The 20,861-nt window shown below is 38.6% G+C and overlaps 1 protein-coding gene across 2 annotated transcripts in view; it reads right to left on the reverse strand.

Moving 5' to 3' along the window:
- Nucleotides 1-20,861, reverse strand: part of LOC126183523 (polycomb protein Scm) — a 194,474-nt gene that overhangs the window by 114,885 nt on the left and 58,728 nt on the right. For both annotated transcript variants that reach the window (XM_049925582.1, XM_049925583.1), the window contains exon 6: nt 6,958-7,192. In XM_049925582.1, the coding sequence (XP_049781539.1) occupies nt 6,958-7,192 (235 nt within the window). The remainder of the gene's footprint in view (nt 1-6,957; nt 7,193-20,861) is intronic.

Below are 20,861 nucleotides of genomic sequence, written 5' to 3' on the forward strand. Positions count from 1 at the left end.
AGAGACATAAAGGCACAAAAACATACTGATAAGGGAGGGGGATAAAGTAATAAATCATCCACACCACCTAGCAAACTACGTGAATCAATATTTTTCAAGTATTGCAGCAAAGTTACAGCAATAATCCCAAAAAATGAGCATTACACCAGTAAACACTTACACACTACGTGCAACGATGTTGCTACCACCCACAGTGCATTACGCCAGTAAAATTGTACAAAAGCTTAAAAATAAAAAAAATCTGTATGCTTAGATGAAGTACTAATGTTTGTATTGAAACAATATACTGAGTATACAAGCTACCTTAACATAATAAACTACCCTTCACATCATGGAAATTTCCTGACTATTTAAAATAAGCAAGAGTTGTACCTCTACTAAAGAAAGGTACTGCAGAAGGTTATGAAAATTACTGACCCATTTTAAAGCTGCCACCATTCTCAAAACTAATAGATTCAATTACAAAAGAGTAATTATGAGTTACTTGAATAAATATAGCCTCTTCAGTGAATCACAGTTTGGTTTCTGAAGTGGTAGAAGTACAGAATCAGCCATGGCAGAATTTACGTAAGTGGTACTTGATGCTCTTGACAAAGATGAGTGCCTCACAGGGATATTTTTACATCTTTACACAGATTTTGATACTAATGACCATAAGATTCTACTGAATAAGCTATAAACATTAGGAATAAGAGGGGGTAGCTAATGCCTGGTTCCGATCATACCTAGGCAGAAAGGTATAAAGAGCAGAGATAATACGTACCTCAAATAAGTCTTACGTTTCACTAAAACACTTATCAGAGCCAAAATACATTAATACAGGACTTCCTCAGGGTAGCATTCCAGGACCTATACTGTTCCTGATATACACTGAAGTGCCAAAGAAACTGGTATACGCATGCTTATTCAAATACAGAGATACGTACACAGGCAGAATACAGTACTGCAGTTGGCAATGCCTATATAAGACAAAAAGTGTCTGGCACAGTTGTTAGATCAGTGACTGCTGCTACAATGGCAGGTTATCAACATTTAAGTGAGTTTGAATGTGGTGTTATAATCAGTGCATGAGCAATGGGACACAGCATATCCGAGGTAACAATGAAGTGGGGACTTTCCCGTACGACCATTTCAGGAGTGTACCATTAATATCAGGAATCCAGCAAAATATCAAATCCCCGACATTGCTGTGCTGGAAAAAGATCCTGCCAGAACAGGACCAACGACGACTGACGAGAATTGGTCAACGTGGCAAAAGTGCAATCCTCCTGCAAATTGCTGCAGATTTCAATGCTAGGCCATCAACAAGTGTCAGCGTGCGAACCATTCAATGAAATATCATCTATATGGGCTTTCAGAGCGGAACGCCCACTCGTGTACCCTTGGTGACTGTACGACACAAAGCTTTACACCTTGTCTGGGCCTGTCACATCAGGCTGTTGATGACTGGAAACATGTTACCTGGTTGGATGAGTCTCATTTCAAATTGAGTCAAGCAGATGAGTGTCTACGGGTATGGAGACAACGTCACAAATCCATGGACCCTGCATGTCAGCAGGGGACTGTTCATGCTGGTGAAGGCTCTGTAATGGTGTGGGGCGTGTGTAGCTGAAATGATATGGGACCCCGATACATCTAGATATGATTCTGACAGGTAACATGTATGTAAGTGCCCTGTCTGATTACCTGCATCCATTCACATCTGTTGTGCATTTCGACAGACTTGGACAATTCCAGCAGGACAATGCAACACCCCACATGTCCAGAATCGCTACAGAGTGGCTCCAGGAACACTCTACTGAGTTTAAACGCTGATTCTGACCACCAAACTCCCCAGACATGAGCATTATTGAGCATATCTGGGATTCCTTGCAAAGTGCTGTTTAGAAGAGATCTTCACCTCCTCCTGCTATTACAGATTTATGGACTGCCCTGCAGTATTCATGGTGTCAATTCCCTTCAGCACTACTTCAGACATTATTTGAGTCCATACCACATTGTGTTGCGACACTTCTGCGTGCTCACAGGGGCCCTGTATGATTTTAGGCAGGTGTACCAGTTTCTTTGGCTCTTCAGTGGATATCAATCACTTTCCCATTCATGTTAATCATGGGGAAAGAATTCTCTTTGCTGATGACAGCAACATTATTTTCACTGAGAACACAAGAGAATTCCTCGCAGAGAAAGACAATGACGCCCTCAAGGAAGTTTACAATTTGTCAATAAGCAATAAGGTGACACTGAACGTAAAGAAAACAATGCCATGAATTTCAGTTTGAAGAGGGAAAATTAGACTATTAAATTAAATGTAAATGGTACCTCTATGGATAGTGTAACAAATGCAGAATTTCTAGGAATGAATGTTGATTCTCAGTTAAAGTGGTGTGAACACACTAAGATACTTGCAAACAGTATATCATCAGTATTTTATGCCTTTTGGAGGCCTGTCATTAGTGTGTAGCAGCCAGGGTTTTTTAGTTACACACTATTCATAGGTACACCCAATTCTGAGCTATGGCATTCTTTTCTGGGAATCAAATGCACAAAATGTGAACACAATTTCCAAACTGTAGAAAAGGACCTTAAGGACAATAACAAAAAATAGTTGTCGAGCACACTGTAAAGATCTGTTTGAAACAATGGGGCTTTAACTGCACCGTGTGAATACACTTACCAAACAGTTGTACACATCAACGATAACACTGTTAATTACTGCACAAACAGCTCTGTCCATGACCATAGAGCAAGATCTAGACTGAACTTTATTTAGTAAGAAAGAATAAACATAAAACTCAAAATAGTATTTCCTACCAAGGAATAAAACTGTACAATAAATCACTAAATGCGATCAAATAAATTGCTAAAACATATTTATTTAAAATGGCAGGTAAAAGGTGACTGTTAACCCAAACACTCTATAAACTGAAGGATTAGTTAGATAGCGAAGTATAAGGGTTTGGCAAAAAATGTAACACAAACGATAATAAAGATAATAAAACATCTAACATTCCAATAACACTTTGCATTACACTTTTTCCTTCTTTTCCTTCCCTTTTCTGGAAAAATTTACTCCCAAAGTTATGCAATGTATAGTACTAACACCTTAGCCTCTATCTGAGCTCTACAGTTCACTGCAGGGATGCAACTGCGAAACTGCAATGCACAGAATGGTCCTGACGTCAGCTGATAGTGTGTGCAGTGTTGTGAAACAATGAATGTATGGTGCATGTAGCATGTGCAGTGACTGGGAGTGAGGAATGAATGAATAGAGTAGCATTAGTCTTTTATCACTATTAAATAACTTATTTGTAAAACAGTACTGTACAGTAGCGGTAAAAGAAATGAGACACCACTGTTTTTAACAGAGTGGCCTTGTATTCAGGAGGGTGGAGGTTCCAATCTTCATCCAGCTATCTTGTTTTTGGTTCCCCGTAGTTGCTCTAAATTATTTCAGGCAAATACTGGGATTGTTCCTGCTATAAGGCCATGACAGACTACCTGTATATGTGAATTACTTAATTTTTATTGTTCTAAGATTGTAATACCAAGCCATGATCAATATCCTTGTAAAAGAAATCTAAGGGTAAATAAAACTACCACCACCACCACCACCACCACCACCACCACCACCACCACAAAGTCCACTCACTTTAGTGAAGGATCACAATTTGATGAGACATTCAGAAATAATGCATCATAATTCAATACATCTACATCTATTTAATGGTTTTGATTTGCCCTCTTTCAGGGATATCTTCACACTTTGGGACACATTGATGTTCTGCAGAGAGGACTTGGCAGGCTGAAACTAATGATCCCTTTAGCTTATGTTAGTAAATAGCCTGATGAAGGCTTCTGGCGTTACAAAAAGTTAGTCTTTTCAGGTGCACTCATGGCTACAACAGCCTTACAAGCCATAGCCTTGGCATGTGCATTTATTTTGTGATCTGTATCTTCAGTATTTATTTTTACTCAGTGAAATTTGACTTGTTTACCTGACACTTCACGCACAGTTGTGGGGATAAAGATATTGTTTGTATGATTCGCTAAATTAAGATATTGCCTGAATTTGCAAGAGATGGTGAAACATTCATGCACCTGGCTTTTGAAACACCCAATCACACAAAACTAGCCTTGCTATGGTTTGATAATTGTGTTATGCTTAAAATAATCATGTTTTCTCCAGTTTACCATATGATTTTTCTCACTTATATTGCACCTTGTTCTTCGCAATCAACCTTTAGTTCTTTGATGTACTACCCCATTAGATCTTTGCTGAAATTCAGTATTGTGAAGCACCAATAGGGAAGTGTAATTAGTGAGCATTTTCGCATGTTTTAGTTGGAGGGTTTGCTGGATGCACCTTTATGCAAGAAGGGTACCACCTCTCAACTATTTCACTTACAGGTTGCTGGAATGATTGCAGTTCTCTCTCTCATTTCAAAACAGAGTATCATACTGTGAAACAATCAATGTTATGTTACAGTTCCCCTTTTTGAATTGTTGTCATCCTTGAAATTTTGCCCTACAATGTTTCTTTCATTTGTTCTGTGCAATTAATGCCAAACTGTACACTCAGTGATTATAAGACTCACTTGTTGTTGATCTTAGTCAATGATACTAGATAGTGACTGGTCTAAACAATGATTTTTAAATTTTCTGTAAATCATCTATCAAGAAGTTTATAATTTATTACAAATTTGTTTGTAAAATGGGGAAAAAACTAGTAAGATGGGGAAATGTTATGTTACTTTAAATAGGTTTTGTTCTTGTGTAACAGTGATCACAAACAATTCATGTATTTTCTTTCTGTGCTGCTTGTTTTCATTTGGTGTGAATTCCACTGAACATCCATTGTATCTACTGTGTCAGTGTGCCTGCCTACAGATTCATGCTAGGGCTTCTTAACAAGTGGTGTGGGTAACAAATGGCTCCAGCTTCAACAGGAAGAGTTACTTTCTGTGAAAAAATAAGCAGTTGTACATAAATCTGTTTTATACCCAACACTGGCAGGCTTCAATTCATTGATAGGATACTGGGGAATGTGCAGTATGTCTAAAAAGGATATTGTTAAAAAACCAATGCAACATTCCATAGAGTACTGCTCAAGTGTGTGGGAACCATGCCCCTTAAGACTAACAGAAGATATTAAATGTTGAAGAAGAAAGGAAGTACCAATGGTCACAGGTTTGTTTGACTTGTGGGAGGGGGTTTTGGAAATTCTAAAAACCCTAACCTGACTTACTCTGTAACACCCATGGAAGAGTAGTTAAAAGTTTCAAGAACTAGTTTCAACTGAGGAATCTAGAAATAGACTACAGCCACCCTATGTACCACTCCTGTAGCGACCATGATTACAAAATTACACTAATTACAGTATGCATTTAAGCAGTCATTATTCCCATAGTCCACACACTTATATTTAATCCTTGAGAAAACTTGGAAATTGTACGTACTTATCTGTGATATATAGGGGCCGGAAAATGTAGCATCTATTTTTGGCATAATTTGCATCTATTTTTTTTTTTTTTGCAATGTATTCATTTCTATTTTCAACAAAATCCACACCTATTTTCTTTCTTTTTAAATGATTAGACACACAAATTTAGAAGGTTGTCACACTACATGAATGAAGACAGACAAATTATTAGATCTTTGGAATTGACTGTTAAAAAAAGTGCTGATTGGGAACTTTTTGACTGAAATGTTTGATTTCGCAAAAACTTCCAATACCTTTCTCTTCCGAAATGATACTTTCCTTTGTTTGGCTGTATTTAAGCTTTCAAAAATGATTGTTCTGTTGAAAAGCAGCAGCATTTTCCCACCATTTAACTGAATGCGTTTCCAATATTAAGGTGTTTCTGGACACTGTTTAACTGTTTCTGCCCAATTTGAAGATTAAAAAAATTTGCATACTATTTATTTCAACTTTTCATGGGCATTTACAGTCTAACGACCGATGCTCAACTACGCTACAGATAGAACTGACAAGGCACTTAGCATAGAAGTAGAACCGAACGTAAAGCAACTTGATTTTAACATTAGGGGAAGAATTTCGGCACCATTGAAAAATGTTATAGATTTTGTTTTCGAATCACTATAGCACAGAGGGCAGGCACTACTGGCCACGAGCATAAGCAGATTAGAGTTTTGAGAACCACAGGGAAAGGAGTGGTGTGGGGAAACAAATCCCACTTCCATTTCGCTGGCAGCAGCCTACAGCAAAACTGACACATTTAACAGGGATCGCCGATCTCTTCTGGTGCTGTAAGGGTCATAATTGAAATCTGTGATGACCAGGATTAGTCACTTCACTTATTTCAAAATAAGAAAAGAAAAAAAAACGAGCAACACACAACACAAGCATTCGGGGACAGCTACCACACAACTGCTTGTTAAAGTTAGCAGAGTATTGTTAATGATGTAGTTCAGGCCTGACCTCTAGCAGTATTCAATGCAACTACAGTTCAAAGTAAACAAATGTACACATTTTTTCCTTATAAACTGCTAGGTCCCTGGCCGAGTACTACATTGCATCATGCAACACGTGTCTTAAACAGACCATTCAACAGTCCACAATTGGCATGGCACCAGATCATTGAGCGCACTGATACATCATTACATTCGTAAACATTATTTTGCAAGTAGGTGGTTGTGCACATTATCTTTCCAAATTGAGCTTCGCCAGAAGATGTACAATGCCAGTAACTACTTAAATTTTCGATACTGTATGCAGAAAATAAAGCTATTTCAAATTATCTCTGATAAATAGCTCATCCAGATACAATATGCTATGAAACAGCTTCTATTAAACAATTTTCTGTTTTCGTATTTTGAGGCAGAATTTGCACCTCTCTAGCAACAATCTCTAATCTACAAAAACTTAGGTGTTTTTTCTGTTATTCTGTCTTCTCAGAGATTTATATTCTACTCATGATTCAGAATAGTTTTCTTCACCTAGTGGCGGCTGTAACATTCCACCATGTTTCTCACAATGTCCAATTGGGTGTATTTCATTTGAATCCACCAAACGCCAAAAGTCATTCTTGTTGTCACTTCCATCCAGTCTTAGGCGCAAACGTGGTCCAAGAATACCAACAACAGAAGCAATACATGTAGAAGTCAAGTTCCTCGGGTCCAAAGCTTCTAGTTTCATTCCAATCTGAAAGTCGTTAGTTGGCGGAGTGAGAGCCTGTAAAACAACAGAACAACAGTGCACTTTAATTCTTCCATGAGAATACTTAGGGAAAAATTACATCACATATATGACTATCACAAAAGCTTTGCAACTAGAAAAAACTAAATATTTTGGTTAAAATGTTAACAATGAGATGAGTGTTTTTCTTTTAATGGGAGTTTGCATCTTTATTCCCTTGGAGTATTTTGAATGAAATTCAGATTACCTGAATGTCTGCGATACTGATTCTCGCACATATTGCACTGGAGTTAATAGCACCAAATTTCTCCTCTTCAGGAATGGTTATTTAAATACTGGAGGACTCAATACTAACATGCTGGACTAGTAGGATAAAAATACCCATTCTTGAACAGGGGGTTCACCATAGGTTTTTAAGACAGCAGCTGGTACACTAGCAAGTGTGCATTTCCCGTCTCATGCAGGGTCACTGCTCAGCAATCAACCCGAACTTCTGATGCTGGGTGAAGTATTTCGGTTGCATGTGCATCCTGTACTACATACAAATTCGTTTCCTTTTACAGGTCAATTATTCTTTTATTTCTGAAAACACTACATTAGATGTAGTTCACATAAGGGTAGAGGGTTGGCAAATCCAGTTCTGAATAGCTGTGTTGACAACGGAACTTCAAACATTAACAGAAAAACCACGAGGCTATTCTGAGTTCTTCAGTACACCTTTCCATTGTTATCACCACTAGTGCCAGAAATGGAGCCAAGATGGCTAGTGTCTGAGGTACAGAAACCACCCTGCAGTGTTTGCCAGGTACACTCCACTATCACATCATAGGCAGTCTATTATATGTCTTTACATATTACATGTGTGAGCACTGCAAGAGTTAACATATTCCTGTGCACATCCAGATTCCCCAGTGGTCATCTTTTTTAAAAAAAAAAAGGTTAATGGTAAAATTCGGCGTTATTTCCTGCCAAAGTCAGTGTTATTTTTGTCAAATTTAGTGTTTTTAGCAAATTCAGTGCAAGTTTTTGCTAAATTTAGTGTCAATTTTGCCAAATTTGGTGATATTTTTTGTAAAATTTGGAGTTTTTTTTGCCATATTCGATACTTCTGCCAAATTCAACATCTTTTGAAAAAGTCACTGTTTTTGCTGAATTTGCTGTAATTTTTAAAAAACTGAAGTTTCTCCAAATCTTATGTTTTATGCTAGATTCAGTATTTTTTTAAGTGCGATTTTTGATGTGACATCGAAGTTCACTACAGTGTAAATGAACACCCATTTTAAGATCATTCACAGTAGTCACTGAATGCTTTACACATCGCTCACTTGGCTGCCAAACACATTTCATTCAGAACATCTCTATCTGTAGCCCATATTGTGTTTTACACATACTATCAAGTAGTCTTTGTTTCCTTAGAAATTCCTTTACTGTGAATGTATACCATGCAGGCCTCTCCACCATGAACTGTTCTACTGGGTGCATGTCTTTCCTGGAGGAGATTAGAAGTAAAATGCAATTTTAAGGGCACCTAGACATCATGGCCTGTAGTTTTTACTAGTGTTTTGAAATTTAATAACTCAAGAACTTTAACAGATATTGGAATGAGACATTAAACATATAATTAGTACACAGCGACTTCTATGTGGGGAAAAAAATAAATAAAAAAAATAAAAACTGTGGAATACATACTGAAGTGAATATTAGTTTTCAGCTTACTACTGAATTACGTGTAATTTTTATTTTAGGTGTACCGTACTTCCAAACTATTAAAAATAAAAGGACAAAACAAATTTTATCCTTTAATTATTGATTTTTTGAAAGAGTAAACCAGCAATATCTATCAATTTGTTGTTTTGTGTATTCAAAAAAAATTTTTAGAAGTCAATTTTTTCTCCTAATAATTTCCTCCTTAAAATATTTAGTATTTGTCGAATAATGTACTCACTGTGTAGACAAGCACTACAATATTATTCATGCAAAATCTTGTTTTTGTAGCTTTAATATTGGTTGAGATAATGATAACCAAGTATGCAAACACGCTGATTACACAAAATTGAAATTAAAGATTTGCACGTCATTTTCTGCTCAATGAAACCATATCAAAACATTCCAGCTCCATAATCTTTTTGATTTTGACTGTCCACTTCATCTTCTTTAGTTTTCTTTCTTTTATTTGTTATTCTGGCCTCCTCCACCATGCTTACAGCAGCTTTTTCAGATTCAGCGACATGTTGCCTGTCCACTTGTAGCAGCCCAATTTTCATGTTGCCCCCAGCTTTGATGCCTAGTCTGCTCAGATTTTTAATCTGCTTGTTACTCTATCATTAAAACATATTATGGCAGCCATCACACCAATGTGAAAAGCAGTTTCTGGCAAGCATTTGCAAATGCAAATATTGAAGCTTTCATTCAGACTCTGGGTTCTGCCACGTAAACATTTTTTTAGGAGTTTGCAATCTGAAAGATCTCTATAATGGCTTTAGTTCTATCCCAACAGTTTCTGTTGTAGGGCATGCATGTGTATGTTTACCCCATTTGCTCCACACCTGTTCTACTTGCACCATGAAGTTTTTCATTTTGAGTAGAGGGCATGCTGTGGAAGCTCGCTCACCAGTGGATATTCAACAAAACAGAGTTGCCCAAATTGCTTTTCTCATCTCACTGACATTTTCACTGTTTCTCCTGATAGCTAGACTGCAATATTCTGTGAGGTTTCCTATTTTTGATTTGGTGTGTATACCATGTCCATCAATTGCTTTACCATGACAGAGGTTTTTTTTTCTGTCACGTCCTTGCAGTTTCCTATGTCTCGCCCCCATTCTCTTCTGCACATGTCCTGTACACTCCTTTTTTTCAGTTTCACCATAAGGTTTAATGGCCACAGCCCTACTGAAGCCTTTAGTCACCAGCATCAAGGTAGTGAGTGAATCACACATCATGCCTAAGGATTTTTTTTAAAAAGAAAAAAAGACTGTCCCCCTTGCTTTCAAGACCACCACTGAAACCTTGTCAGTTTTTGTCACATTTGTGTTCATATACCTTATTTGGCATGGCCTTGGCAGTGCTTTGCCAGACATTCATAGTTCAGCACCTTGCCTGTACCTACACGGGTAGCTGTGGCAATTCCATTCAGCAACGTGTGGCCTCTCTTCTGGCACGAACCATCCAATGCAGCAACAACATCAGTAGATTCACAGTTTCTTTCACTGACCTACAGATGCTCGTTTCACTGACTTCTGTTGCGGCATCATGCAAATGTTTATAATATTGTTCAAACTTGACAGGTAGCAGTGGGAGATCCATCTTGGCAGAGAACATCTGGGCTGCTTTTCTTCCCTTCCCAATACAACTCATGGCATAAACAAGGCAAATATTCACTTCACTATATTTTGTGCACGTTACAGGAGATGTCATTGTACATTTCGTTACTTTACACACTTGACATTCAACTAAAATTTTGCTGGATAGGCCTCTTCTCTTACTTATGTCCTCACTAAACATAAAGGATTTTGCACTATTACAGTGTTTACATTTAACAACAGGCAAAAGCAATTCTGAAAGCTTACACTTACTAATTAAAATTTAAGCATTTTTTTTCCTATTACACCAACATCTTGTTCACTTTCAATAAGATGTTTCAACTTGCATTTTGAAGCACTTTCTGACAAACTTTCAGCTGTAATCTCACTTCGCCGTGGCGTAACGATTTCTTCATTTTTACAATTTCCAACAACATGCTTGCATTGCTTAGCATAAAATTTACAACTGCAATTATACTTCTTCAATTCTGGCATTTTATGATATAAAACGGTTCAAATAAACAGTCAGAACAACAAGTTTATAACATGAAGGACTGCAATAAATCCCTGCTCATACTACAGTTGATACGTCTTTCAAGGATATTACAAAAATGAGTTGCTATGGAAATAGCAGTGCCAAATTAAATACAAGACATTGTAGGCAATGTTGTGTGTTTCACAGCACTGTGACAGATAGGTGTTCATGTGCTGCATCTACTATCAGCAAACTATTACCTCAGATTTATAACATTTTTGTATGGCAAAATTAGAATTTTCCCAACATCTTATAAAAAAATTTCATTTCACTTCTTGCTCCTCACCTTCTCTTTGAACTCACACTCCGTCAAACTACTATACACCTATGTCCAAGAGCACAGGTCAAAGACATACTAATGGCGATGTTACGTTGGCAACACTACAAAACACAAACCACAATATGTACTCAGAAGTATAAAAGTAAACAGAAACAGTGGTGTGCAAAAAAGTGTGCTGTGTAAAATGTGAAAAATGCATACTTCTGTAGAACAACTAAAAGTCAGACTGCAAGTATCAGTGTCTAATGAAGAAAAACTCTATAAAGATGTGCTAGCAAATGGAATTTCCCGAGCTGAAATCACCATAAGTAAAAAGCACTGTACTGCCAATGAATTGATTTTTGATCTTAAAAACACATAAAATTACAAATATCTTTAATTACAGATCACTGATGGTGCTTTACCCCAATAAAGCAAAACGTATCTGGTGGGGGAAAAAAATGTGCCTTCCCTTGTAGTTGCAATGACAGAATGAAAATACCTTCAGGAATTGTAAAGCATCTATGGGAAATATGGCCACACAAATGAAGAATTTAACAAACTGCAAATTCTCCAGTTAGATAGAACTATCTTCTCCAATGAATCACTATCATCAGTTTCTTAAAGCATCTGCAACATGTCCTCCATTTAACATGATGAAGGGGTAGCAGAGTAGCCACATATACTATGAAGGGGGAGGGGGGACCATCTCAGTTCGTAAATGTTATGACAGGTAACAATTTAAATTACATACACTGACCAGCCAGAACATTTTGACCACCTACCTAATAGCCGGTATGTCCACCTTTGGCATGGATAGCAGTGGCAACGCATCATAGCATGGACATAATGAGGCCCTGGTAGGTCACTGGAGGGAGTTGGTACCACATCTGCACACAAAAGTCACGTAATTCCTGTAAATTCCATTGAGGGGAGCAATAACCTCTGACACCATGTTCAATCACATCCCAGATGTATTCAACTGGGTCCAGAACTGGCGAGTTGGGTGGCCAGCACATCGAATGGAATTCACCACAGTGTTTATTGAACCACTCCATCACACTCCTGGCCTTGTGACATGGTGCATTATCTTGTTGAAAAAAGCCACTGCCATTGGGAAATATGATCATTGTAAAGGGGTACATGGTCTGCAAACAGTGTATGATACTCCTTGGCCATCAAGGTGCCTCGCATGAGCGTCACTGGACCCATGGATGCCCATGTGAGTGTTCCCCAGAGCATAATGGAGCTGCTGACAGCTTGTCTCCATCTTACAGTACTACTGATGTGGGCCATGCAAAAGCCCAGTGGGCAGGACATTTATAAATGTGTATTTTCCTGGGAATTTTGCCAAAGCAGTTTTAAATGACCAAACTCTGAGCATTTATGAAAAAAAAGGGATGATACTCCCAATATTAATAATTATAATAATGGTTTATTTGTCCATAATAACTTTTACAGTCGTGGACATAGTCAGTCAGTACATACATGAACAATAATAATAGTTTAGTAGTAGAAATAAAGTACATACAACATTAAAAATCCTTGACGGAGTACATACATTTAGCAATTAACAGCTGCTTTAATTTTATTTTAAATGTGTTTCCTTTTAATATTTTTATGGTATTTGGCAGTCTGTTGTAAAAAAATCTTCCAGCAGAAAATGGATTATGATCGGTTGATTTTTTATTTTGGAATTTTATGTGGTAATCCTCTTTCTTCCTTGTATTATAACTATGGATATCACTATTGATTATACTGTGCTCCATATTTTCTTTTACAAACAGTATAGTCCTTAGAACATATAATGAATACACTGTTAGTATATTATACTTAATGAAATATTCTCTACAGGATTGACGTTTACTAATATTCACTATTATCCTGATTTCTCTCTTCTGGGCTCTAAAAGCCCTATCCAATGTATACCGTTGGTGCCCCGGCCCAAATCTCAATACCGTATTGTAGGTGGGAGTGTATAATACCAAAACAAATTTGTCTTAAGACTGGTGATACTATTATGATAGAAAGGCATTTTAGCAGGTAGGTATTACACGAGATTTTTTTACACATGTAGCTGATGTTCTCCTTCCATGTAAAATGTTCATCAACTATAATACCCAGGAATGTATGTTTATCAATTGTTTCAATTGATAACTCTGGCTCAGTATCCACCTGTCTTGATTTTTAAGTTAGCATAAACTCCATTAGAATTGTCTTTTCCTTATTTAATGCCAATTTATTTTTAGTCATATATTCTGTGATGAGGCTAGTGTTCTTCGTATTATTTTGCACTGCTAGCTGTTTTGTAGGGCCCCAGCTTATGAAGGAGGTGTCGTCGGCATAATTCACAAGGTCTGCATTTTTTGGAATTGTTATATCATTGATGTACACAATGAACAGAAAAGGCCCAATAATACTTCCCTGAGGGACTCCACAGTTAAGAATTTTATAAGATGATTTTACTGTTTGTAAAAGTCCCCCAGTTGTATGATACAACTTAACACATTGTCTCCTGTCAGCAAGGTACGATCTTAACAAATCTCATGCCACTCCTCTGACCCCATAAGTTTCTAACTTATGTAGAAGAATGGAGTGATTTACAGTATCAAAAGCCTTAAATAGGTCTAGAAAGGTGCCAATAACTTTGTTTCCATCATCAAGTTTATTCAATACTGCTTAAATAAATGTGGCTATGGCTGTTATTGTAGACTTGCCCTTCCTGAAACCGTGTTGAGAACTTTTTAATATATAGTACTTAGAGAAAATGATTCCATTTGATCAAGAAATAGCCTTTCCAACAACTCACTAAGTTCTGATGTCAATGAAATAGGCCTATAATTTTGTACATCAGTAGTTTTTCCATTTTTATGCACTGGTCTTATTTCAGTGACTTAACAAGTCAGGAAATGACCCCTGTCTGAAAGGGCTGTTTATTAAATGTTGCAGTGGCTTTATTAACACATTACTGCATTCTTTCAGAAATTTGGCTGAGATGTCATCCCAGCCACTGGATGTACTTGCTTGTAAGTTGGAAATGGTTCTCAGAATTTCCTGTTCTGTAACACACCTCAGAAAAAACGAATTACTGACATTACTGGGATTTAGCACCTGTGGTGGGTTGATCACATCCTCCTTACTCATCTTACTAAATTGATCTATGAATCTCTCGCATACTTCTTTTGGGTCACTAACCAATTTTTCATTGCCCCTTATTATTATGTTGTTACACAATGCCTTGTCATTCCTCCCACTTTCCTTCTTTAATATATTCCACACTGTTTTGCTAACATTACAGGATTGACTCACCTGTTCTGCATACTTCTGTGCCTTTAATGTCTTAAGTGCTTCCCTATAGGTTTCTCTACAGGCTTTGTATTTAGACAAAGTACTGCAGTCTGGTGTCTTTAAAAAGAATATATAGATCATTCATGTCATTCTTTAATTTCATCACATTAGGGGAGAGTTTAAGATTCGTGGAACTGTTAGTTTTCTTTAGTATTTTGACCCTTGGGCATACTTGATTTAGACAATGGGTTAATGTTGTATACAATATTTCCCACTTTTCATTAATGTCTTCTACATCTACATCTACATCTATACTCCGCGAGCCACCTTACGGTGTGTGGCGGAGGGTACTTATTGTACCACTATCTGATCCCCCCTTCCCTGTTCCATTCACGAATTGTGCGTGGGAAGAACGACTGCTTGTAAGTCTCCGTATTTGCTCTAATTTCTCGGATCTTTTCGTTGTGATCATTACGCGAGATATATGTGGGCGGTAGTAATATGTTGCCCATCTCTTCCCGGAATGTGCTCTCTCGTAATTTCGATAATAAACCTCTCCGTATTGCGTAACGCCTTTCTTGAAGTGTCCGCCACTGGAGCTTGTTCAGCATCTCCGTAACGCTCTCGCGCTGACTAAATGTCCCCATGACGAATCGCGCTGCTTTTCGCTGGATCATGTCTATCTCTTCTATTAATCCAACCTGGTAAGGGTCCCATACTGATGAGCAATACTCAAGAATCGGACGAACAAGCGTTTTGTAAGCTACTTCTTTCGTCGATGAGTCACATTTTCTTAGAATTCTTCCTATGAATCTCAACCTGGCGCCTGCTTTTCCCACTATTTGTTTTATGTGATCATTCCACTTCAGATCGCTCCGGATAGTAACTCCTAAGTATTTTACGGTCGTTACCGCTTCCAATGATTTACCACCTATGGCATAATCGTACTGGAATGGATTTCTGCCCCTATGTATGCGCATTATATTACATTTATCTACGTTTAGGGAAAGCTGCCAGCTGTCGCACCATGCATTAATCCTCTGCAGGTCTTCCTGGAGTACGTACGAGTCTTCTGATGTTGCTACTTTCTTGTAGACAACCGTGTCATCTGCAAATAGCCTCACGGAGCTACCGATGTTGTCAACTAAGTCATTTATGTATATTGTAAACAATAAAGGTCCTATCACGCTTCCTTGCGGTACTCCCGAAATTACCTCTACATCTGCAGATTTTGAACCGTTAAGAATGACATGTTGTGTTCTTTCTTCTAGGAAATCCTGAATCCAATCACAAACCTGGTCCGATATTCCGTAAGCTCGTATTTTTTTCATTAAACGTAAGTGCGGAACCGTATCAAATGCCTTCCTGAAGTCCAGGAATACGGCATCAATCTGCTCGCCACTGTCTACGGCACTGTGAATTTCTTGGGCAAATAGGGCGAGCTGAGTTTCACATGATCTCTGTTTGCGGAATCCATGTTGGTTATGATGAAGGAGATTTGTATTATCTAAGAACGTCATAATACGAGAACACAAAACATGTTCCATTATTCTACAACAGATTGACGTAAGCGAAATAGGCCTATAATTATTCGCATCTGATTTATGACCCTTCTTGAAAATGGGAACGACCTGCGCTTTCTTCCAGTCGCTAGGTACTTTACGTTCTTCCAGCGATCTACGATAAATTGCTGATAGAAAGGGGGCAAGTTCTTTAGCATAATCACTGTAGAATCTTAAGGGTATCTCGTCTGGTCCGGATGCTTTTCCGCTACTAAGTGATAGCAGTTGTTTTTCAATTCCGATATCGTTTATTTCAATATTTTCCATTTTGGCGTCCGTGCGACGGCTGAAGTCAGGGACCGTGTTACGATTTTCCGCAGTGAAACAGTTTCGGAACACTGAATTCAGTATTTCTGCCTTTCTTCGGTCGTCCTCTGTTTCGGTGCCATCGTGGTCAATGAGTGACTGAATAGGGGATTTAGATCCGCTTACCGATTTTACATATGACCAAAACTTTTTAGGGTTCTTGTTTAGATTGTTTGCCAATGTTTTATGTTCGAATTCGTTGAATGCTTCTCTCATTGCTCTCTTTACGCTCTTTTTCGCTTCGTTCAGCTTTTCCTTATCAGCTATGATTCGACTACTCTTAAACCTATGATGAAGCTTTCTTTGTTTCCGTAGTACCTTTCGTACATGATTGTTATACCACGGTGGATCTTTCCCCTCGCTTTGGACCTTAGTCGGTACGAACTTATCTAAGGCGTACTGGACGATGTTTCTGAATTTTTTCCATTTTTGTTCCACATCCTCTTCCTCAGAAATGAACGTTTGATGGTGGTCACTCAGATATTCTGCGATTTGTGCCCTATCACTCTTGTTAAGCAAATATATTTTCCTTCCTTTCTTGGCATTTCTTATTACACTTGTAGTCATTGATGCAACCACTGACTTATGATCACTGATACCCTCTTCTACATTCACGGAGTCGAAAAGTTCCGGTCTATTTGTTGCTATGAGGTCTAAAACGTTAGCTTCACGAGTTGGTTCTCTAACTATCTGCTCGAAGTAATTCTCGGACAAGGCAGTCAGGATAATGTCACAAGAGTCTCTGTCCCTGGCTCCAGTTCTGATTGTGTGACTATCCCATTCTATACCTGGTAGATTGAAGTCTCCCCCTATTACAATAGTATGATCACGAAACTTCTTCACGACGTTCTGCAGGTTCTCTCTGAGGCGCTCAACTACTACGGTTGCTGATGCAGGTGGTCTATAGAAGCATCCGACTATCATATCTGACCCACCTTTGATACTTAGCTTAACCCAGATTATTTCACATTCGCATTCGCTAATAACTTCACTGGATATTATTGAATTCTTTACTGCTATAAATACTCCTCCACCATTGGCGTTTATCCTATCCTTGCGGTATATATTCCATTCTGTGTCTAGGATTTCGTTACTGTTCACTTCCGGTTTTAACCAACTTTCCGTTCCTAATACTATATGCGCACTATTTCCTTCAATAAGAGATACTAATTCAGGAACCTTGCCCTGGATACTCCTGCAGTTTACCAATATTACGTTAACTTCTGTTGCATATAGGCCTACCTGATACCAGTTTGTGTGTGCCAATTTTCCTTTAATGCATGATAGTCAAGCTTTCTTTTATAAGTAAATTGTTCCTTATGAGATACTATTTCTTTGTCAGTGTGAAGCTCTAGGACTAATGCACTATGATCTGAAATGTGGTTCTCAACAGTTCCAACTACAAGGTCCTCCTTACTTAAGTTTGTAATAACATGGTCAATACATGTCTGAGAGTCACCTGTAATTCTTGTTGGTATTGAATTCACGTGGTTGTACTTATAGGACTGTAATATATCAATATATCTAAGGCAACTTACATTATTAGTTAAAGAGTCAATGTTCACATCCCCTACTATTATAGTCTGTTTTTTATGAGGTGGGAGTTTACCAATAAGTTCCTCTAAATGGCAAAAGAATTCTTCCATGTTACTGTTAGGGGATCTGTACAGGCTAGCTATTATTAAACTGCTATATCTGAGATTTATTCTTATGGCAGCTATTTCAAACACCATCTTACATGCAAGTTTATCTATCCAATCAATTTTTTCGCATTGAACATTATTTTTGACATAAATACCAGCACCACCACCTTTATGTTGTTCCCTACAATAGACACTGACAATTTTATAATTACTTAAATTAATGCTGCATAATTCTTCAGTTTTGCACCCTAGTCCATTCACAAGATAAATATGAGGGCTACTAACACTGAGAAATTCATCAATTTGTTCAATTTTATTGGTAATATATTGGACATTTTGTGATATTATTTTGATTTTACTGTGATTTGCGATGTTATCAAGTAGTTTGCCTTCACGTATGTATGGTGAAGGCTGAGTTAGTCTAAAAAAGTTTCTGTCGGACTTCTTTCAGTTGTGAACAAACTGTTTTTATATATTAAGTTTTTCAGTCCGATTCTTTCTTTTATGATTAAATTTAATTTTTCACACAAATAGCATTTACCTACATAATTTAAGTGCAATCCGTGGGATGTGTGTTGACCTCTATCCAACTTTCCTATATCTAGAATAGAACAATTTCCATAGTTTGAACATAGTGCCTTAATTCTAATATTCGTTTTTCGTATTAAAAAGTTCGTAAATGTTTACACTTAAATCTATGTATATCATTCATTGCCTTTATTACGAGTGAAGGGAAAGAAGAAAGAACCACCTCTCACTCTTCTCTCTCAAACACACACACACACACACACACACACACACACACACACACACCAGAATAACTGTGTAGTGATAAGCAAGTATAAAAAAAATCATTGTCCTTCGGTTGTTGTTTTGTAATGTACCACAATTTATTATCCGTGTCAAATCTCTGATTATTACTGAAAAATGATTACAGATAACAAAATCATTACTAAATGTATTAAACAGCTGACTTGTGTTTCTTGATGATAAATGTATTCTTAAATGTTAAACCGTTTTCAGTGTGTGTGTGTGTGTGTGTGTGTGTGTGTGTGTGTGTGTGTAACATGGGGGGGGGGGGGGGGGGAAGCTTTACTGTAAGATGTAGCGACATTAAGTATTAACTGTGTTTTTCTTACTTGTCACTTCTTTTTTTTTTGTGTATTTTTGCTTTTACGAAGCTTTAAGTTTTGAATATTAGTAATAGTGATCCACAGATTTTGTGTTTGTTTTGAATACAGTCAGAGAGTCCCTTTAGTCAGCTGTAGTGCCAGTAATGCTAGTGTTTGTTTTGAATACAGTACAGAGACAGGTAGTGCTTATTTTCATTGTTTCCAATAAGAAGTGTCTAGTAACCACAGTTTAGTCAGCTATCAGCCGCCTTTAGTGAATTAGCAGTCTAGTTAAAAGTTGATTATCTCTCTACAGTAAATTGTTGATTTCTTAGGATGGATTGGACGTGTGACTGCCGTGTAAGGACACAGGAGGAGCTGGCCACTGTTCGCGAACAGCTGAACGTGCTGATGGCCGCGGTCAGCCGTCTTCAGGTTGCTGCCTCGGAGTGTAGCGGCAGTGGGGAGTCTGGTGCGTCGCATGGTACACCCCAGGTGCTACATGCTTCACCCACGGTCCCTGCTGTTGAGACATCTTCGCGGATACTGATTGCGGTTGGGCCACCCTCTCCCCGATGGGAGTGGCGGGCTCAGCGGCGTTCGCGGTGCACGAGGCGGAGGGTCAATGTGGATGCTGGCCGTGTGGCATCGCCTGCTCTGCCTGTGAGTGGACATGTGGCCGTTCCTTCAGCAAGGTCTGAGCAGGCACATGGGGGGAGGAGTTTATTAGTGATTGGGAGCTCCAATGTTAGGCGGGTGATTGAGCCCCTTAGGGAAATAGCGGAAAGATCGGGGAAGAAGGCCAGTGTTCACTCTGTCTGCTTGCTGGGGGGGTCTCATCCGAGATGTGGAGGAGGCCCTGCTGGCGGGCGGCAATAGAGAGCACTGGGTGCACCCGACTGCAAATTGTTGCTCATGTCGGCACCAATGACTCCTGCCGGCTGGGTTCCGAGGTCATCCTCAGTTCATACAGGCGGTTGACGGAGTTGGTGAAGGTGGAAAGCCTCGCTTGCGAGGTGGAATCTGAGCTAACTATTTGTAGTATCGTTCCCAGAACTGATTGCGGTCCTCTGGTTTGGAGCCGAGTGGAAGGCTTAAACCAGAGGCTCAGACGATTCTGTGGAGATCTGGGGTGCAAATTTCTCGACCTCTGTTATTGGGTGGAGAAATGTAGGGTCCCCCTGAATACGGTCTGGCATGCACTACATGCAGGAAGCGGCAACAAGGGTAGCGGATTACATGTGGAGTGCACATGTGGGTTTTTTAGGTTCGAGAATTCCCTACCTAGATCCGACAAGACACCTCCTGAGACGCGACAAGGTACCAGTAGGCAAAACGCAACAGGGAATGACAATATTAATGTGGTAATGGTAAACTGCAGGAGCATCTATAGAAAGGTCCCCGAACTGCTCTCATTAATAAACGGTCACAATGCCCACATAGTACTAGGGACAGAAAGTTGGCTGAAACCAGTTGTAAACAGTAATGAAATTCTAAACTCAGATTGGAATGTATACTGCACAGACAGGCTGGACAGTGAAGGGAAGGGCGTGTTTATAGCGATAAGAAGTGCAATAGCATCAAAGGAAATTGACGGAGATCTGAAATGTGAAATAATTTGGGTGAAGGTCACGGTTAAAGCAGGCTCAAACATGGTAACTGAATGTCTCTATAGGCCCCCTGGCTCAGCAGCTGTTGTGG

Source organism: Schistocerca cancellata, chromosome 4 (assembly GCF_023864275.1).
Source record: "Schistocerca cancellata isolate TAMUIC-IGC-003103 chromosome 4, iqSchCanc2.1, whole genome shotgun sequence".
In the NCBI taxonomy this organism is placed as follows: domain Eukaryota; kingdom Metazoa; phylum Arthropoda; class Insecta; order Orthoptera; family Acrididae; genus Schistocerca; species Schistocerca cancellata.